The sequence below is a fragment of the Mastacembelus armatus genome, chromosome 15 (assembly GCF_900324485.2).
Source record: "Mastacembelus armatus chromosome 15, fMasArm1.2, whole genome shotgun sequence".
NCBI lineage: Eukaryota > Metazoa > Chordata > Actinopteri > Synbranchiformes > Mastacembelidae > Mastacembelus > Mastacembelus armatus.
The window spans coordinates 23,882,245-23,902,974 of record NC_046647.1 but is presented as its reverse complement, the minus strand read 5'-3'; the positions used below and the strand labels follow the sequence as shown (position 1 = coordinate 23,902,974).

At 40.8% G+C, this 20,730-nt stretch overlaps 1 protein-coding gene across 1 annotated transcript in view; it reads right to left on the bottom strand.

Annotated features, from left to right (window-relative positions):
- Positions 1 to 20,730, bottom strand: part of nrg3a (neuregulin 3a) — a 270,644-nt gene that overhangs the window by 35,581 nt on the left and 214,333 nt on the right. The window contains exons 3-4 of the mRNA XM_026309893.1: positions 15,596 to 15,669; positions 13,822 to 13,824 (exon numbers count right to left, since the gene is read on the bottom strand). Of these exons, the coding sequence (XP_026165678.1) occupies positions 13,822 to 13,824; positions 15,596 to 15,669 (77 nt within the window). The remainder of the gene's footprint in view (positions 1 to 13,821; positions 13,825 to 15,595; positions 15,670 to 20,730) is intronic.

Here is a 20,730-nt window from a genome sequence, read left to right as displayed (position 1 = left end):
ATTTCCTGCCCACTGCACAGCATTAAGGCAAAGTGACACAAAATGAGACGGAGAGGTCCAAATATATGAGACTACTTTTAACTGACTTTGCTTTTGTTTGGAGATATTGGCTTGAAATCACTTCCACTCTCAAATTAATTGACAGAGCCTTTTGGTGCCACACAAGGACACATTTTACATTAGTGATGTTCTTGGAAGCCTTGAAGTTAAATGGCTCTGAAGTGTATTCATAAATAGCACTATTTATGAAAGCTAGAAGAAAAGTTTTGAACAAACTACAGTTCAGAAAAACATCAAACAAAGGTGGTTAATGTACCATTTTAACATTTGGATTGAGATTGGATCCGGTATCTTTTAGACGTGCTCTAAGTGGTCCAGTGTGTCGGTGCTGTTGTCTATCATGTGTGCTGTTCAGCAGTGGGAAAAATAATGAAATAAATAGTCAATGACAACTTGTGAGTCACTGTGGCAACACCTCCAGAGAGCTGTCAATCATCATCAGGGTCACAACACCGAGAACACATCTTACTGTCGAGCCCTTTGGCTAAAAGACACACACACACACACACACACACACACACACACCCTCACACACACACACGCGCGCTATAACCGAGGCCAATCTATAAACTATTTTCATCCCATAACACCTCGTACCTGCCTTAAATTTTGATATTTTACTGTTATGCATCATCTATTGGTGATGTTCAGTGTGTCCCTGGAGTTATTTGTGAGGTGATGTGATTTGTCTTTTTGATGTACCCACTTTTCTGTAACATGCCTTGTCTAGGTCTACTTTAGCTTGTGCTTTTCAATAATTTCTTTTCAGAATGGTTTTGAAAATTATCCATAAAACAGGTGTGAGCGCTTTGCATTCAGCTGCAGGTGAAAAGTGTAGGTGGAAAGAATAACGGCCCCATTTATAACAGAAAAGTAAACGCAAGAGAGTTTTTAAAGCTTTTGAAAAAGCCCAACTTCTGTTATTTAGAAAGCATAATGTGATGTGGATGCATTGCGTTCTGCTCTCCTGTTGGTACAATTTGGTCCATTTATATCTTCTACAAGTGATTTCTTTATGACTGTCACTGCAAAAAGGAATTAGGTTCATTTTTACTAAACTCTGACTCTCGTTTACTGTTTATACATGGTTGAACACAACTCTCTGTGGGCTGGGTAATGGGTGATGAAAACAGAGAGAAGCTGAAGAGCTAAAATTAGAGATCAAACGTCCTTATCCTCTGTGGTGTCAAGTTCAAAGTAGTTATTAAAAAAAAAAAAAAAAAATCTGTAACTGACCTCGCTTTGCACCCTCTACATTGCTGAGCAGATTTTGAGGTTTGTCATAATATGGCTTCAGAAACAAAACTCAAAGCCGTGACGATACCTTAAAGCTGCATGTGCTGCCTTATCAAAGACCTTAGTGGAGAAATTCAAATTTTGCTTTCATTTCATCACCTTCCAGGGTAATGAAATGATCTGTCAAAGAGATTAATTTTATTTTCATATGATGTTTCATGGTAGTTAGTCACCATGGAAAATGCCGCTCCCTAATTACTTTCTAATTCATCATTACACATCACAGAGTCCTGCAATTTTACATCACAGAGAACTCAAATGAACTCTTTTCTCTTTAAAAAAGTTACAAGCTTAAACCCACCTATCCTCTATATTCAATAAGCTTCATAATGAGGTATCACATTTACCAAACATAACTGTTACTGCATGAATGCACATTTAAGCAACCAGTGTGTCACATCCAGCCATAACTACAACCTACATCAACCACAGGAAATGTAAAGCAGAATTTCAGGCGATCCGTCCTTACATGTAGCAACACAAGGTCAGTAGTGAATCACTGGAGCCTCTGGGGCTTTTGGAAACCAGGAGGAAGGAGAAAGAGAGGAGGGTGACTCGCCAACAGGCTTTGCATGGATGAATGAGTAAGAGAGGAGGAGGTAAGGAAGAGTTCCCAAAAGCAATGAAATGAAGGCAGGTGTGAGGAGGACATGAGAGAGAGAGAGAGACAGCACATGTCAAAGGAGAGTTGGGGTAGTTCTGGAAAGTGATAAGGAGAGTTTTAGTACGCGGCGCCTGAAGGGCATGGAGGAGAGGCAGGGAAAGAGGAGGCGAGACAGAGCTGGATGGAGACAGACACAGGGCAGCCCATGACTCAGCAGGGCAGGACACATGTCATGTACTTAATTCATATACTGTCCTCTCTCATTCTGTTTACCTGATTTCATTGCCTACAGTTTAGCTGAAATGCCAGATAAATGACCAATTCCACTGGGGCACTCTAAGGTAAACTAATCTGTCCTGATTTTTTCAAAGATCTGGTTTACACAACATCTTCCAGTTCCAGAGTTAATTCATTACTTCAGGTCCACTAGGCTAACGGTTATCTTAGTTAGCATTCAACAATGGCTTCTCTCTTTCCCTCTGGCTCTCCTTCTCTCTTTTTTTTAATAAAGCTCATAGTTAAGGTGGGCTCAGGTGAACCTGAACCATCCATCCCCATCCATGCTGCTATAGGCCTAGACTGCCAGGGGATGTCCCATAATGCACTGAGCTCCTCTCCTCTTGTTTATATGCCACCATTGCATGCCATTAACTTTGTGCTCTTTCCTCTCTGTACTGTTCTGCAGGTTCCTCTGTTTCTGGAGCTGTGTATTTCTAATTTGCACTTATTGGCCCCATCAACACACCTAATGCGTGTCTGGTGTTTCTTGTTGCTGTTAGGGTTAGGGTGCTGTTCTCTCTCCACTATCCAATCACCAACCATGGACAAAATGGAAGTTCATGTAATTCTCAGGAAACCCTAACCCAGGAAACATCTCCCTGGATAATTAATAGGTACTAAAGGTTTATGTAACTTAAATCTACCACTGCTAAATACAAACAGAGACACAAATCACAGCTGCTGCAAATCAATATGGAGCAGAACACTGTGTCGCAGTTACCGAATTCATTCATTGACCCAGAAAACACAAATAAATCCTGTGATCACATGGTTCCTATTATTTTGCTCTTAAATTGTAGCTGACCTCTCTGTTTAATTTATTATGCACACTGAGTGACCACACAACAGCTCATCACATCCATCCAAGCCAAGTGCTTCAAGTCACCCAGTCCTGTCTGCAAAAACGAACAGGACTTTTACTTCTGGACCCCTGGATGCCCGAACCAGCTCCTCTCTATGCTATATTAACTTTTGATGGCCTCATAAGAAAATGTCTTTTCATTGTGTGTTTACCCATGATTTCAACCTTGAACTTTGTCGGGGTGGTTTATTAAATTTCTTTTATACTGACAGCAAATCACTCTGTTCATGGGTCAACAAATCCAATATGAAGATCACACAAGAAAGGGGGGCAAAACAAGGCAATCCAAGGAGTTATTTTTATCCCACCAGCAAGAAAGGACCAGTGTTCCTCTCAGTGCAGTGCAGCTTAATATGGTCACGCGACCCGAGCAGTGATCCTTGATCAGTTCTCTTGTTCTTGGAGCTTTAATGACTACAGGCTCTGGACTTGAGCCACATCTAGGTGGAGCAAGAGCAAAGCAGCGTATCCTAATGTACCAAGACAGTCATCCTCATTCGGGCTGAGCTGAGGGGGTGGAAAGAAATGTGCTGTGATGAGTTCAGTCTAAAGAGAAAGAAAGAGAGAATGAGACAGAAACAAGGGGAGGATATATGACAAGTTAAAAAGAAAAGGCTGTGAAGTAGAACAGGTCGGTTTAAATGAGCAGTTTGTATAGATGGGTGATCTACACGCCAGTAATACTTTTTGAGTTGTCACTATAAACAGGATACATAAAACAGCTGGACTGTGTTAATGTATGCATATGTATGTACAGTATGAGTAAAGATGCATAACTTGTTCTGTAATTAATATATAACTATTATTTATACTTTCTTGAATCAATAAAAAAACTACATAAATATATTTCTATTTTGAAGTTGAATGTTCTTTTATCCTGAGGTAAATGGGTTTGGTCGTATAGATTCTTAGCACATAATTCAAGCCTTTTCAGGCCAATATAGACATTTTTGTGTTACACAATGTGAAGTACATTAAATAATAATTCATGCTATTGATGAATCATTAAATTTACAGAGAAAAGGGAATCGATAGGCAGTGAGAAGCAATAAAACAATATAATAGAGAGAAAGAGAGATGGGGAGCGAGTCTAAATCATTGGACTCTGGATGGTTTTATCGGTAGCGAGACAGTACTTACTGAAACTCCCATAACCTGCTCTGTGCTCCCATTGATGGGCAGTGACACTATCCTCAGTTGTCAACTGGTAAAGCTTCAGAAAATGCGCATTAAAAAGCCATTTAGACGGGACAATTGTAAGTCATTTTGTTCTACTACCTGTCTCATCCAGCTGCTTCATCACACAGGTCTGCTCGCCATTAGCACAATTTTCACCTGCATTCATGGCAAGTTGTCATAACCATTTAACTTGCTGGGGCTGGTATTAGCAGGGCTGGCATCAGATGAGACAGTTAATGTTTAAAGCTGTGTGCTTATATGTGTACACACAGACAGACAGCTATTTAAATCAAATGTCAGAAATGCTAACAGAAAAAAAACTCGAAACTCTAAATGAAATTAAATGTGAATGGCATTAACATATCTAATCAATGTGAGAATTAATTGCATTAAACAATCATTTGATCTTTTCACTTTTGCAGACATTTGAAAAAAAATCTTGGCTATTATGATACAAATTTCACCCTGGGTTCAGACCCTAATCCTGACCTGCATGTGTTTGGACTGTGGGAGGAGAAAACCCACACAGACACAGGGACAACATGCAGACTCCACACAGAAAGGCCCCGGGTCCACCTGGGTTCAGACCCTAATCCTGACCTGCATGTGTTTGGACTGTGGGAGGAGAAAACCCACACAGACACAGGGACAACATGCAGACTCCACACAGAAAGGCCCCGGGTCCACCTGGGTTCAGACCCTAATCCTGACCTGCATGTGTTTGGACTGTGGGAGGAGAAAACCCACACAGACACAGGGACAACATGCAGACTCCACACAGAAAGGCCCCGGGTCCACCTGGGTTCAGACCCTAATCCTGACCTGCATGTGTTTGGACTGTGGGAGGAGAAAACCCACACAGACACAGGGACAACATGCAGACTCCACACAGAAAGGCCCCGGGTCCACCTGGGTTCAGACCCTAATCCTGACCTGCATGTGTTTGGACTGTGGGAGGAGAAAACCCACACAGACACAGGGACAACATGCAGACTCCACACAGAAAGAATTCAAACTTGAAACCTTCTTGCTCTGAGGCTCCAGCGCTAAATACAGCACCATCATGCTGTTCTGAGTTATAATGTTCATAACTAATGTTAAGTGCTAAAGTTAAACAAAACATACCCCACATACCACACAGAACACTAACACAAACACAGAGGATGAAGCACAAAAATAGGAGACTAACATAAAGAATGACCAGAAGGAAAGAGAAGGAGCGAGCAATGTGCTGCTGTGAGGTGAGGCAGCAGAATTGCCATGCCCGGTCTGCCACCCTTGCCCAGTTATTAATGACCTGTGACTAGAGGGTGGGTGCAAGCAGCAAGCATGCCGGCCTGCACTGCTCCAGGATAATCTGCATCCCACTGCAATATTCTTCACTAAGCACCAGCTGACAAGGCTCATACTTCACTATAAATTGGGCCTTCCAGATCCATTAGAGTGTGGATGTGGGCACAGCTGCAAGTTGCGATCAGACGTTCGATGGAAAACTGGACGATAAGAAAGAACAATGTTTTGGGGTCACAAATGATAAAGTCATTCTATCCAAAATATTTGTTATTCACTCAAGTAAATGTTTTTATAAAGCCAAGTCACAAAGGGATGTGAGCCGGATGAATTCTTGCTATCAGTATAAATTTATTAATTTCTCTCCACCTCTTGTCTCAGTTCTGATTACTTCCTATCCCTGCCCATGACAACAGAGGGGTGGAAGGTGAATTGGTCTCAGCAATCAGTATCCATTAAATCCACTGCAACCGTTGATTTTCCATTGGTTCACCCAGAGGAAGGAATATAATTTTGGAGTACAACACAGCTTCATGTGTTTTTGTCAGTTTAACAGGAGATGAATACAGAATGGATTCTGTCACTGCAGAGCAAAATATGAAAGGGAGAATCAGCCATTATTGACACTGCTAACGCTGGACTGAAAGCACAAAGCCTGTGATTAACTGTGATCAGCCTATAGACTCGAGCACAAATCCAGCACTTTCAGGCCTGTAGTTCTTTTGGTATTTTGAATTCAATGCAGCTCAGGTAATTATGTCCAATGACAAAGTCACAGTGATGGCACAAACATCCTAAGAAGTCCACATGTGATCATATATGTGCACAGACAGCGTTTGTTAGTGCACAACCAGGTGCAGTTCACAGCAATATCTGTCCTGATGATTCTGTTCAATGATACGTGAAGTGATTCCTGAAGACAGTTAAACAGGCACCTCTAATGTTTGATGTCACTGCGACGAGCTGGGTGGAGGCTGAGCACTGATCGGGATACAGGTGATCCAGCAGTAGCCAGCTGCTCGCTGAGTCACACCTGCAGCTAATTAACCTCTGCCTACATGTGTGGGTTTCAATAGAAGCTGACAGGAAAGGGGATCTGTAGCCAGCTGCCACCCTGCTGTGCGCCTGGACCCTGGAAATGCCCCGAAAGGCAAACTTTGAACTAACTGCACTGACTATAGCAGTTATACCTCTTAGCAGTTACGTACAGCAAAATCACTGTATGCACAAAGAGAACACACCTTTTCTCATCCATATATACAAATGGATAAACACATGTTGAGAATCTCTACTGGCAACAGTCCTCCATCACCTCGTCTGCCAGGAATCAGTTTGTCATGCAGCAAGCAACACCATCAGACAGCGTGTGAAGCTTTGCAAGCTCACTGTAGGTGCAGCCAGAGTATTCACATCAGTCTCATAAATGATTCACCACAAATTCGGACATTTAAATTTGGGGATGTAATTTCATATACGTGTTCTTCACCCTTTGTTCTGCAGAAAAGGTGAGTCTTTCTGCCCATGCTGAGACACAATAAAAAGAAAGAATTTCAGGTGACCTCTGGTTTCATTGATAAGATTAGATCATGGGTCACCAACTGCAGTAACCTACCTATACTGTAACTGTTGAGACTGAAAGTGGAGTTAAGCGAATGATTATGGGAAACTTAAGCACATGAGGAGGCAAAGCCTCCACATCAGGTTGAAGAATAAGTGATTTCCACAACTGAGCAATATTTTACTGTCCTCATTGCTACTCACTGCTCTCACATGCACCTAAAGAAGTAGAACAAAATCAGAGGGAATGTAATTCTGTACCCACCAGGTCTCAGCATGTATGGATATTTTTGATTTCTGAAAGGTGAAATCCCCCTGGAAAAAAGACAATTCGAAATTTTGTGAGGTAAACCTCAGAACTACTGGCTTCTTGTATTTTTGTGATTCAGAAAGTCCGATGCCCTATGATCAAACTTTGGGCACTGCAGACAATGACAATGTGCGCACTTGAAAAACATTTCTCTCTCCTGTAGTTTGTTCTTTCTGTTCTCTCTCTGTACCTTCTGCAGGTGTCCCTGGTCCTGGAGCTGTATATTGCTGATGTACAGTTACTGGCCCCACCAACCTGCAGTGTCTATTGGTTGTTTATTGTTGTTCTTGTGTCTCTCCTCTATCCACTCAGCCCAAACTGAGCCTGGTTCTGCTGGAGGTTTCTTCTGTTAAAGAGAGTTTTTCCTCTCAAGTGTTGCTCATAAGGGATTTGCTGGTTTTGTATGTAAAGTACCCTTGACATGATCTTTATTGTGATTTGGTGCTAAACAAATAAATTGAATTGAACTGAAAATTAAATTTAATCCACAGCAGCTATTACTAATGTTATTAAATTCCTCATTTGACTGCTTGGTTAGATACAACTCCTTGATAAAAGAGTCATCAAATAATCTCATGCTTAATTTTTGCTTCCAAGACACTGTAGAAGATAAACAGATTTTTGTAATTTTCAGGAGGCTAATACCATCTGTCCAAAAACTTTAAAAACATCCTGTGTTCATTATTTTTTTAATCAGGTTTCATTCTTACAATAACATTCATGTCTGAAGATTCTCAGTCGTACAGGGGAAGTTACCTAAAGATTGAGTCACGGCAACTGGACTTTCAGTTTTAAGGCCGAAACGTTTCACCACCCATCCAGGTGGCTTCATCAGTCTGAAAAAGGCTGGACTGGAACCTTCAATTTAAAACTGAAAGTCCAGTTGCTGTGACTCAACCTTTAAACAACATTCATACACTACACTCAGGTAAAGAACCAACAAAGTTAGGGGCCCTTACATTTAGCCTGGCACTGAATGGCTGGGCTTTGTTATTACTGTCTGGTTTCCCACACTGCGACGCTGGTTCATGGGTTAGTTATTACTGTCTGGTTTCCCACACTGCGACGCTGGTTCATGGGTTAGTTATTACTGTCTGGTTTCCCACACTGCGACGCTGGTTCATGGGTTAGTTATTACTGTCTGGTTTCCCACACTGCGACGCTGGTTCATGGATTAGTTATTACTGTCTGGTTTCCCACACTGCGACGCTGGTTCATGGGTTAGTTATTACTGCCTGGTTTCCCACACTGCGACGCTGGTTCATGGGTTAGTTATTACTGTCTGGTTTCCCACACTGCGACGCTGGTTCATGGGTTAGTTATTACTGTCTGGTTTCTCACACTGCGACGCTGGTTCATGGGTTAGTTATTACTGTCTGGTTTCCCACACTGCGACGCTGGTTCATGGGTTAGTTATTACTGTCTGGTTTCCCACACTGCGACGCTGGTTCATGGGTTAGTTATTACTGCCTGGTTTCCCACACTGCGACGCTGGTTCATGGGTTAGTTATTACTGACTGGTTTCCCACACTGCGACGCTGGTTCATGGGTTAGTTATTACTGTCTGGTTTCCCACACTGCGACGCTGGTTCATGGGTTAGTTATTACTGTCTGGTTTCCCACACTGCGACGCTGGTTCATGGGTTAGTTATTACTGTCTGGTTTCCCACACTGCGACGCTGGTTCATGGGTTAGTTATTACTGTCTGGTTTCCCACACTGCGACGCTGGTTCATGGGTTAGTTATTACTGCCTGGTTTCCCACACTGCGACGCTGGTTCATGGGTTAGTTATTACTGTCTGGTTTCCCACACTGCGACGCTGGTTCATGGGTTCGTTATTACTGACTGGTTTCCCACACTGCGACGCTGGTTCATGGATAATGTTACTATATTGCATGCAGGCACCAAGACAACGTGGTGAAAGCTGTTTAATTATAAGATGGATTCTTTTCATGTGGTTTTAAAGAATGAGGATCGTTTGGCTGTTTTAATGGGCATTTCCTCTCTCAATTGAACTAAAAGTTATCTGTGCATTTCATACAAGAAAGGGTGATTATTTTTATTAAAGTATAAAATTGTGATACAGGTTTCACAGCTTCATTCTACTCCCAGTAATTGTTATGCATTATATATACATCTTTACATTTTAAGAGGCTGACTCGCTCAGACCCCTCTGGCTTCTGGATCTTAAGGCTTTCAAGCACTTAGACTTGACAGTTCTTTATCCGTATCCTGGTAGGTTGGATTTGCCTTGCCACAGTGATTCAATATAAGGAGGAGGGCCGATACGAGAGCTGATGCCAGACTTGTCAAGTACTTCTGAGCGATAAGGCAGCTCCTTTGGTCCTCATGTTTCAGATGATGTGAATTTAACAAGATGTCTCCTGAGACTCTGCTTTTCACCTCCCATTGTTGTGCAGGAATATCAAAATGGAAACGCTGCCATGCAGAAACACAAATGTAAAAATGCAGAGTAAAGTAACTGCACACACAACCATGTGCTCAAAGAAAAAAAACTATACCAATCGCCATTAAGCACAGTTTTCTAAGTCAGTTTGTCAAATACAAACAAAGGTTAACTATAACATTTCCATATTTACAGTTACTGAAATGTACTGCTTGTACTGTTAAACTATAAACATAAGTTATTAATAAATTATGTCTGCATTTGGAAAGTATGACGTGTGTCATACTTGAAGCTGCTGCGTAAGAATTCAAAATGCCTGACTTTGGCGTTAGTTAAAAAACATCTCCCATCTTTGGATCTCCAAGTAACTCGCCTCCAGCAGGGCTTTCTAATTTCTTCAAAAAGCAATTGTGAGATATGAGACTTTAACAAACTTATATTAGGTGGACACACCGTCAGAAACATTGTACAACTGATGCCAAACATAAACATGTTTTTAAAAAGCACCTAACTGCTAAAAATAACATGCAGTGCAATACATGTGTTTTTCTGTCAATAGCGATGGTGTTTCTTCAGATGACAAACAGACATAATATGCTTGTGTTGACCTGACAAGAACCTGCAGCGGAAGCTTTGAGGACGGAGGTCTTGGTGGATTGATCGATCAGCAAGGCGTGCACCTTGGACATGGCAAAACCTGTCTTTCCTCCCTAAATCGAGTCTTCACCCAGGTCAGGTCTTTAGGGTGTCAGGTCTCAGTCTCATTTTTGGGGCCTATGTCTCCTGTGCAGCTCTCTGGATAAGACTGTAAACCTCAGACTGAAACAGTGTTGATATTCATGTCCACGCTCTATGAGACGTGCTTGTGGCATTTACTGACTACATCTTTGCACTTTGCTCATCTGGCTTGCAGTTTGTTCCCAAACACCCAGATAATATATCTAAGCCCGCATTCTGATGACTTTGCTATTGATAGATTGTAACAACACAGATTTGTGTGTGATACCTTATTGATTCCCAATCTGTCTAAAGGTCAGGGTCAGCTAAAGAGCGTGTAGCCATTTTGCTCAAGGACACTTAATTCCTACTGTCTCCTGTCTGTGCAACCAACTGAATAATCTTCTACCGTGAGCATCAAGCAGAAATGTGCAACTATTTACACAGCTGTGAATAAACAACATCATATGCTCAGTAGAGCATCATCATAACTATTCAAGGTGACTTGCACTGCCCAGTTGGTCCATGATAAAAGCATGAAACCTACAGCAATCACACATCTATCCTTCCTTTATACCTTATGGATTTAAACATGCAACATAACTTCAAATACAGGGTTGTATTCTGAGGGAAATTGGACTTGTATGATTACTGCAATGATATCATCAGTGCTGCACACAAACTTGCTGAGCATGAAATCACATCTCATAAAGATAGTGTGAATGAAATTTGTCTTCAGATTTAAATCTCTATGTTTCTCTGTGTGTTGAGTGTGACAGGATGCGGGTGTTGTAGATGAGAATACGCTGATTCTGACTGTGCCTTACAGAGCAGTCAAACTACACTGAACTAGACTCCCAGATCTTCTGTTCAGAAGGGTTGAACATGTTTCTCAGTCTGGCCAAAACAATAATTGTGTAGGGCTACGTGGATGCAGAGGTAGGGCAGGCGAGAGAGGGAGTGTTATTCAAAGAGACTACGTTTACAGTCCGGTCTGTGTCAGCTCCTGAACACAGCATTAGCCTGTACGTCCAATTCCTCATGGGTAATGTCAGCAAGTAACCTCCAAATTTGAACAACAAAAGCAGTTTGATCTCAAGGAGAGGACTTGGTATACTTCAAATGAGGGTGACGACAAGAAGAACAGATTCTGGGGAGACATAAGAAACTCTTACTGCAAAAATGTCCCATTGAGCAAGTTATTGATGAACTTAGTGTTGAGCTTAAGCGCTAACCCTTCTTCTCTCACATCTCTCTTCTAACAGCTGTTTATCATTGTGAACAGTTTATCAGTTTATTAAATTTTAAATTAAATTTATCCCACTGTCCGACAGTAACGCGTAGATTCTGTTTCAGCTATTGAAGCTAAGTGACATATATACACTGAATAAATGCAAACGCAAGACTTGATGTATTTTATGGTCACAAATGGTCACACGAATTTTCATCATATGGAAAAATTCTTGTGGTTTTTGTTTAACTTGAAGTAAGTAACTCTCTGATTTATATAAGAGTCAGTATATTTGTTTTTTGGGCTGTTAGTCTGATAAAAAACCTGAAAGCATTTGCTGTTAGGATTTGTGGTGTGTATTTCCCACTCTAAATATTTTGGGTTCTACATAATTGATAAATACTCATAGATTCATTTGTAATAAAGATAATCATTAGCTGCTGCCTTATTATATACTGTACTAAATACTTCCTCCCCTCCACTTGAAGACGTTAAATGCTTTATTTATGTTTTAATGTTTTTATTACCTTTTACTCTCTATTCCTATCTTGCATTTGCTGTTCAGCTCGGAGTCTATTATTCATTATTGTCTTACAGTTTTTAAAGCCAGTTTTTTGAACCGTCTTCTGGATTGTTTAAATTAAAGGGTGTAGTACTCCTTGCTTTGTTCAGAAGACAAACATGACATTCTCTCTCTCTGCCTTGTATTGCATGTCCTTCTGTTTGCACGGCCATTGGAGTCATGACACTCTGCTCGTCCCCCGAGACAGCGTGATAGCCCGGTTCAGAAGAGGTGTCCACTTTCGTTCAGCCTCTCTCCTCTTCACTCACGTCCTTCCTTCCCTTCCACTGAGACTGCAGCATGCCAGAGGTCCTTGGCAGCGTTTGTCTGCCCTGCTGGTGAACCTTTTTAGCTGGCACAATTCAAACCTCGGTCCATCTGAGGCCCATGCCACTTAGTGTTAGGAGATGAGTTGGACAGAGAACTGTAGGCTGGGGAGAAGGGATGAGGTCTGACGCTTGGACAAGATGCGTGTTGAGGAAAGGATGGCACGGAGGAGGTTAGCAAGAGACAGATGGGGGCAAAAGGGGGCTGTCAATAGGGAAATTCGGAAGAGGGAACATGGATGTCAACACTGAGGCGAGCTCGAGCATGACACACACAGGTAACCCGGGAAATTAGGGTTTGATGAGATTCAAGCAAAGGAGTCAAGGAGAGTGATGCTGTAACACGATTATCTGAGGGGTAAAGAAAGAAGAAGGCCACAGTCTGCCACTCTTCTTTTCCAACTTTGCACTTACCAACTTTTTGAAGCAGGAAATAGATGAATAAAATGGAAAAAAGAAAGAAAGAAAAAAGGTGGTGTTAATGAAAGTAGAAATCCATAGGCTATACAACATTGTGTTTTGAGGCAGAGAACAGAGAGCAGGGACTTGTCAGAAATAAAGAGATAGTTGAGAGATTTAAACCAGTGAGAAGAATGACCTGAAAGTAGGCCGATCAATTCTTACTATTAGAAAATGAATTGAGGATAGAGATTTGGCAGAGAGTTAGAGAAAGTTGCAAAGAATAGATGGATGAGGGAAAGCAGAGTGAGCTAAAGCTGACACAAACAGAGTTGGAGCTGTGTGTCGGGAGTTCAGCTGGGATGGCAAAGATTGTACTTTCTAGTCCCATTTCTCAGTAATGACTTGGCAGCAGACAATTTATATGGAAATTCACCTGAAACAGGCCTGTCGATTAATAGACTAATAATCAGTAACCGACTTAGGCGAGAAAACCAATTTGAGGTTATGGTTAAGTTCTGGTTCTGATGTGTTAGAGAACAATTTTGTTTTCTGATGTTGAAAATCAGCTTCTTCATCCCTGGAGTTACATGAAATATTTTTAAGCCTGTAAGAGGCTAAAATCAGATCCTACAGCTTGTTTTTATAACAAACCAGAGCATGTAGTGATTTGTGTCATTCCCAAACATACGCAGATGCAGAAATGACCTGTCACTGCCAGAAATGTGGTGCTTGTTTCACCAACTCTAAAATGCTGCTGATGGTTGAAAACTGCACCAAAACACGTTTTATACAGCACCCACTTTATTTTACTGCTCAACAATTTCCAAGGATGCTTCCTTAGTTTAGAGAGTTGTTTTGTGTAGACACGCACACAGGGCTTCAGCTGGGATCTGAGCATTTGTTTGGGAACACTTTTCTTCAGAGGAAGCCCAGAGAAATTACAATGTCAACTATTACTTAAGGTCCCCAGGACTCACCTGGAACTGTGTTTTACTGTCTTTACTATGATCAACAAAGAGAGCAGCAACACAGCCAGCAACTGTTTCCATCTGTCATTTGACAAACTGTTTAAGTGATGGGGTGGTAATGGTTTTTAGCTGCTAGCACATTCAGGTCATTCAGGTTTGGTGCACAACCAAAGCAATGGGTGTCACTCGAGTGAACACCAGTGTTGTTCTAACAGGGACAATTACCCTGATACTTGCTTGGAATTAAAACCCCATTATAGAAACTTAATTAATGATCTGGAGAGTATTGGATATTAAGAAAGAGCAAGTGATAATGTTGTTGCATTTGCCACATTTAAGCTACATGTCTCATTTATGGCATACTCTCAGTTGCAGTCAAGTGGAAAATTTCATATTTATAATAAGAAATTTTTATTTCATAATATCACCAGGACGAGGAGTTTTGACATTGGACAAATACAATGTTAAAGCTCCCAAAGGCAGAGCACTGTCTGTTTATGGTAAACAGTGCTATTACTACATGTGACTTGTTAGCACAGAAGTCACAGATAAGCAGCTATATTATCACAACATTATAAAAAGTGAGCGGAAAGGACAGTGGTTATGGCTATTTGAGTTATTCTCTCAGCTATATGACATTGAGAGTGTGTTTGGGAGATTAAAAAATGGGAGAAGAAGTGGCATTAGTGGAAAAGGGTATTTGAGGAAACTGCATAGAGAAGAAAATACAAAGGCAATATGAGGAGACGTTATGTGTGAAGAAAGCAAAGTACAACAAAGGACAGAACATTTTCAAATACTCAAAACCCACAAAATATTGTTACTTAGACATAAAAGAAAACTTCTGTCAGAAATATAAACCTTCGGGTTTGAGCTACCTGTAATAATTTGCAGAATATTTCACTGTCTTGCACTGTTTTAACATTTTCTTTCATCTGCACAAAATAAAGACATTTGTGAAGAAAAAATTGTGTTTGTGTATCAGTGCATATAAAAGCACTGGTTTCAGAAACTGATGCCTGTCTGGGATACCAGGTTAAGGCAATTACAGCAGGGTTACTCCACTTTTCTAGCTGGTAACTTTAAAACCCAGCAGTACTCTGGCTTCTGCGTTAAAACCCACTGACAGATCGATTGTCCATTGTGCACACAGGAAGTTTATAAGGGACGGAAACCAAGCTGCAGCTGCTGCAATAGCACATTGTATATAGGACAGGTCCATAGCTATGAATTTGACAGAAATAGCATATTTCTATTTATACTGCCTGGTTGAGTGCTCCTGTAATAGTTACAAAGCTAATATTATTATTTATTGGCCCGTCTTGTAGTATGTTTACAACGCAGAGCTGAGGACTTGGTAATGAGAACACGTACAGTGTCAGGGTTAGTTTCCAAACAGCAGATTTTCTTTTTTAAATGCCGTTTTGTTCACTGAGGAGTAAATGCTCAGAATCTTACAATCATGAGTCCCTGTTTCCCTCATGTTTACTTAAATGCATTTACATTTGATGTCCAATGGTACAAACTATATTGTAGAATCTTACTTGGGTCAGACAGGATGGAGTCTGTTTTGGGCAGAAACTGGTCACAGCGGATTCCCTGGTAGCCTTCTCGACACCTGGTGGAGAAAATAGGAAAATAAGTCATCAGTCAAAGAGCCAGTGAGATGTGCCAGGGAACAAACGCTACTGGTTCATGTAAATGCAAGAGCTGCACTTAAACTGCCGCCTTGTGTTTTGAAACAACAGGCAAGACTCAGACCTCATGGACGGACACCAGACCAGGCGCAAAGTAAGGCAAGCAGACAGGAAGAAAAAGTGTGGGCAGATCTTCAGGGCATATCTGGGGCTTCAGAAGAAAAGGGGCATCCAGTGCCCATTAACTGAGACCCTGTAACCTTTCTTTGTGAGCGACTAAATTAGTTTTATAGTTATAGAAAATCTTCACAGGAGATTCACCCAACTGTTAAACTTTTCTTTAAAAAAAGTACGTTTCGAGAAGTAGGTGAACTTGCCAATAATGATGAACCCACTGTGAAAAGATTGTTTTCCCACATGCTCTTAATCCCTTCAAGACGGCTCAATTAACTGAAGACACATTGCATGGTTGGATTGTTCTCAAAGTTTTAAGAAAATGCAACAGTTGAATCTGATTGGCACAGTTGTGAAAGTCAGGCAAAGATCATTAAGCAGCTAATGAATTCTAAAATATGCTTGGCCTGCTCATCACCAAATGTCCTAGGACAACATTAGGACATTGAATATGTGTGTTTGTAATTAATTTCAGCTCAATAAATACATCCCCAACAACATACATAAGTGTGCCATACAGTGCTGAGGGATAGCACAGTATGCAGTGTGAATGCAGTGCAAGGCCTAATTGAATGCCTGAGTCAGTTTGGATATCAATCTTTGCCTCGGGCCATTTGTACGTTGCTCGGCGTTCTGTTTTTCTCTGTCCCTCCTGAGGAAAATGCAAGTCACATATATGCAAATAAAATACAAACTTTAGCAGCAGAAGTAGTTGACCCCACTATATCTACTCAATCTATCATTCGGTCACTTTCGCAACTCTTCTATTTCACTAAAGTGTCAATTTTCTCTTCTACCCAACCTGCATCCCAATTGCTTCCCTGTTTACCCCTGTGGCTTTGTTTCATTGACACTCCTGGAATTAACTTGTATCTGCTCTGACAAGCTGACAGCAAAGCACATATACATATTCCAGCAGCCCCTGCTCTTGGAAACCCCCAAATGGGACAACATCCAGGTCCACCCAGACAAAACACCACAGCTGTGCAGGGAGATCAAGCTTACAACAGAATATAGTGTGACATATCAAAGATTTGGCTCTGTGCAGAATGATAATAGCTTCCCTCTTTTTGTCTTTCATCTACGGTGAGTGATTTTCAATTATTAAAGGAGTTGCAGTAGGCTGGGAAAGATGCACTTGACCGTGCATGGCAGTAGCATGCATAATGAGTATATTCACTGTGGGGAGGGAAACTGGGTAAATATGCCCCGACATATGGTGACACCGATGCTGATTTTAAACAACAAAAAACATGACAACAAATATTCTAGTTTGACATTGAATTTAAGCTTTTTGTATCTAAAGGTAGCAGCAAAATGTGTGAAAATTAATTTTGCTTGAAAAGTGCTTACATCTAGGTGGACCTGTGTCACAGTTACATGCTAATTCTAATCAGGTCAAGAGTGCAGGGTTCTTATAGTGTGAAAGTGTTTTTGTATTTGGTATAATTACCAAAATGCATGATTTTTAGCAGTACTGTACAGCCGCAGTGCATTAATAAGTCTTGGTGGTGAGACAAATCCAGAGAAATATTGGAAAACAAATGAGGTTAAGGATTAGATCTTTGGAAAATCTTCTTGTGTGGAGTTTGCCAGTGACATTTCAAATTTGCAGACTGGCATTGCCACAAATACGACACAATTTCCTGTAGTACAAAAGGGTGAAGTACATTGAAGTGGCATGTTTTTTATGAACCTTTGACAAAGCACAAATATCACCGGAGTAATTGATACCATTAAAATTACTGCATTTTATTCAGATGAGCCACCACCACCTGCTATTTTGAATGCAGGCTCCCTAATATGATGTACCGGGACATTTGATGGAACTGAGCCATCATTAACTAAATTTCCACTGTGCTTTTGCTGCTACGACAAGTGGCCAACTGACATGCAAAATACAATGCATGAATGCAAATTGGATCTTAAAGCCAAGTGTCAACCTGAGATCAAGTCCTATTTCTGTTAGGAATAGCAAATACTGGCTGTCATAGCAAACCGACAGCTTATTTTCTGTTTGTCAAGTATGTGGTTTAGGAATCAGCTGCAGGTCTTTGTTGTTACATGTAGGGCATCTACACATTCATCACATTACCTTGTCACACAGTAATGAAATCAACTATGCTGATAAACGCCTGAACAATGTCATCACTAGTTATATTTTATTGTTCAGTGACCGTTCGCACCCACACTAATATATGACATGTATACTGAATTCGGCAAGACTGTATTTATCATTATTGCTCTGACACAGTCTGTCCTGTTCTTTCCCCAGAAGCTTCATACATGATTTTTTCTATTGCCTTATATTTGAGCTTGTTGGCTGCTTACACTTATTAAAAGCATCTGTGCAGCTGAGCGCATCTCTCTACACTTTTAAGTGCAATAACTACATGAAAAGCCTGATATGTTGTTTAGGTTGAACGGCTTATTGACCACTTGTCAAGACGTCAGTATTACTGTGTCTGCTCTAAGTTTGTTGTTTTCGGCTTTTACTGCACGTGATATCAGATATGTGCAGTGTGGGAGAAAGAGAACAAAACATAATCACCATGGCCTTGTTTTGAAGACACAATTTAAACTGTATTTCCTTGACTCCAGTGAAAGTGGCTTAAATGTTACTATCTGACTTCAGCTTCTTAATCAGACTCTTCAATTCAGGATCAAAGTCTGACATCTCAAGAGGTTATTTAGAAAAGAGAGACTTTCCTCTGTGTTTAAAATATGTGGTCATTAAACATCTCACCATGACAGTATGACCTACACTGACTAAACTTTGACAGGAGGCAAGCTGTGTCACACGAAGGAACATAATTATAAGAACAGAGTCTTAACATGGTGAAAGTGTCTGACATGCTCATTAGAGGGGAATGTGGAAGAAGTGATTAAACTGAACGGAGTGTAACAGATAATACCTAAAGGTGACAGGGATCACGATTATAAATACGCACAGTTGCATAAATATACAGTAGTCTCTGTTGTGTAGCTGTGAGGGCCAACAGCTGTAATATCCTTTATCATGTCTTCATTTCACAAACTTTGCTTTTCGTGTGTGTGTTGTTCCAAGCAGAGACCAAAACACATCAAAGTGTTCCTTCATAAAGCTCAGCTGGGTGAGTCCAGGACTGGTTCTGTGGTCGTCCGCAGGTATTGAAGATAGGCATGCTGCTAATTAGCACCACATTCACTAATTAAAAGAAAACAAGAAGATACTGCATGTGCAGTATGTGTGTGTTTGCACACGTATGTGACAAATATATAAAGCAGCACAAAGCAGATAAATATAAACGCGGAGGATGGTGAATTCTCCAAAGGGAAGTGCGAAAAGTCACATGCTTCGCAGCACCCATAACTGAACGTGTGGGGAAACATTTCACGTTCTCCATGCATGTCGCAAATCATGTTATTTTCCCCAGTGATATTTACTTAATAGTATTCCTTGAGGAATAATGCAGCATCTGGATCTGGATTGTGAAACTGAAGAACAATGCATCTTCACATCCTCACTGACAAATCATTGGGTTCAACTTTACTGAATTTTAATTCACATCTCTCATCATCAGCATCAGTGTGTGTTAACATGCACACTGGTTCTACTTTCTCCTGGTTTTTATCATAAGCAGAAAATCATATTAAAATGCAGAAGAGCATAAATTACCTCATTCCAGTGGCGTTAACCTAATATTCTAACCTAACACATTGTGTGTCTCTCAGTATTAATTCAGGCTTCAGCTAATATCCCCCAGCCAGCACAGAGGTCAAACTTGAAGGTAAGTTTTGTTTTTATGTAGCCTTGCTCTTTTTTTAGGATATTTCCACATTAACACACACGCACACTTTAAAGCTGCTTAGTACAGCAGCTCCAGTTAGTGTGAAAAGTGCCTTGAGCAGGTGTGCCTTAGGGATCAATCCTACAAGAATCAGATTAAATTGCAAATTACACACGCTTCAATCTCTGACTTTGAAATCCTTGAAAGTTTGGTCAGTTGTGTGGTTACACACATATACTGTATATGTGAAGTACAGATCTGTAGGAGGCCTTCATCCTGACTAAAAAAGACAAAGACAAAATTAAAAGTATTAAGTCAGGCTGATAGAAATCATCAATTAGCCTTTGTCCTCATGTTGAATGTCATGACACACCATGGGCATGCTGAGCAGAGCTCTCCAGCCCTGTTATTTACAGAATGTATCCAATCCTGCAAACTGAAAACTAGTAAATGAAGATAGATTTCTGAAATGATCTTCTCTGTAACCCAATTGTTATAGTGCTCTTCCTGGGTTAGTGTGAGACAGAAAACATTCATCATATCCACTGATTCCGCCCTCAGATACTAAAAATGTGATACAAATAAAATAATGAGGCAATTTGCAGTGTCAAACATCAAATGAAATATTGGAAATCTAAACAACTGCTTCTCTCTCCTTGGCAGGGCAGCCATTTAGACCAATTTAATACAGTGCAGCCACAGAGCAGCGTGAGGCTCAACGGTCTATTAAAAGAAAATATGCCACAGTGCATTGGTCAGACTGTGACAGGTTGATTCAATGATCTTCACATTGTGGGCCATTTTCTCGGCATGAAATTCGTTTTTGGGCAAAATGGCTGATACATTTCCAGTAAACTGGCCAACAAATAACAGGAAATAGCCGAGGAAAAGTGTTGTTTCAGGCATAGTTGGGAGCCTGACCATGCAGCAGTAAGGACTTCTATGGTAAATCTCACCAAGACCGCCACAAAACTTTTAAATTAAAACAGTTCATGCATCCCTTAATTTGGGGCATATTAATAGCTTGCACATTTTGGCACAGTGCTTGTTTATAGTCATCTTGGTAATCAATCACTGCTCTAGACTTGCCCTGAGGAG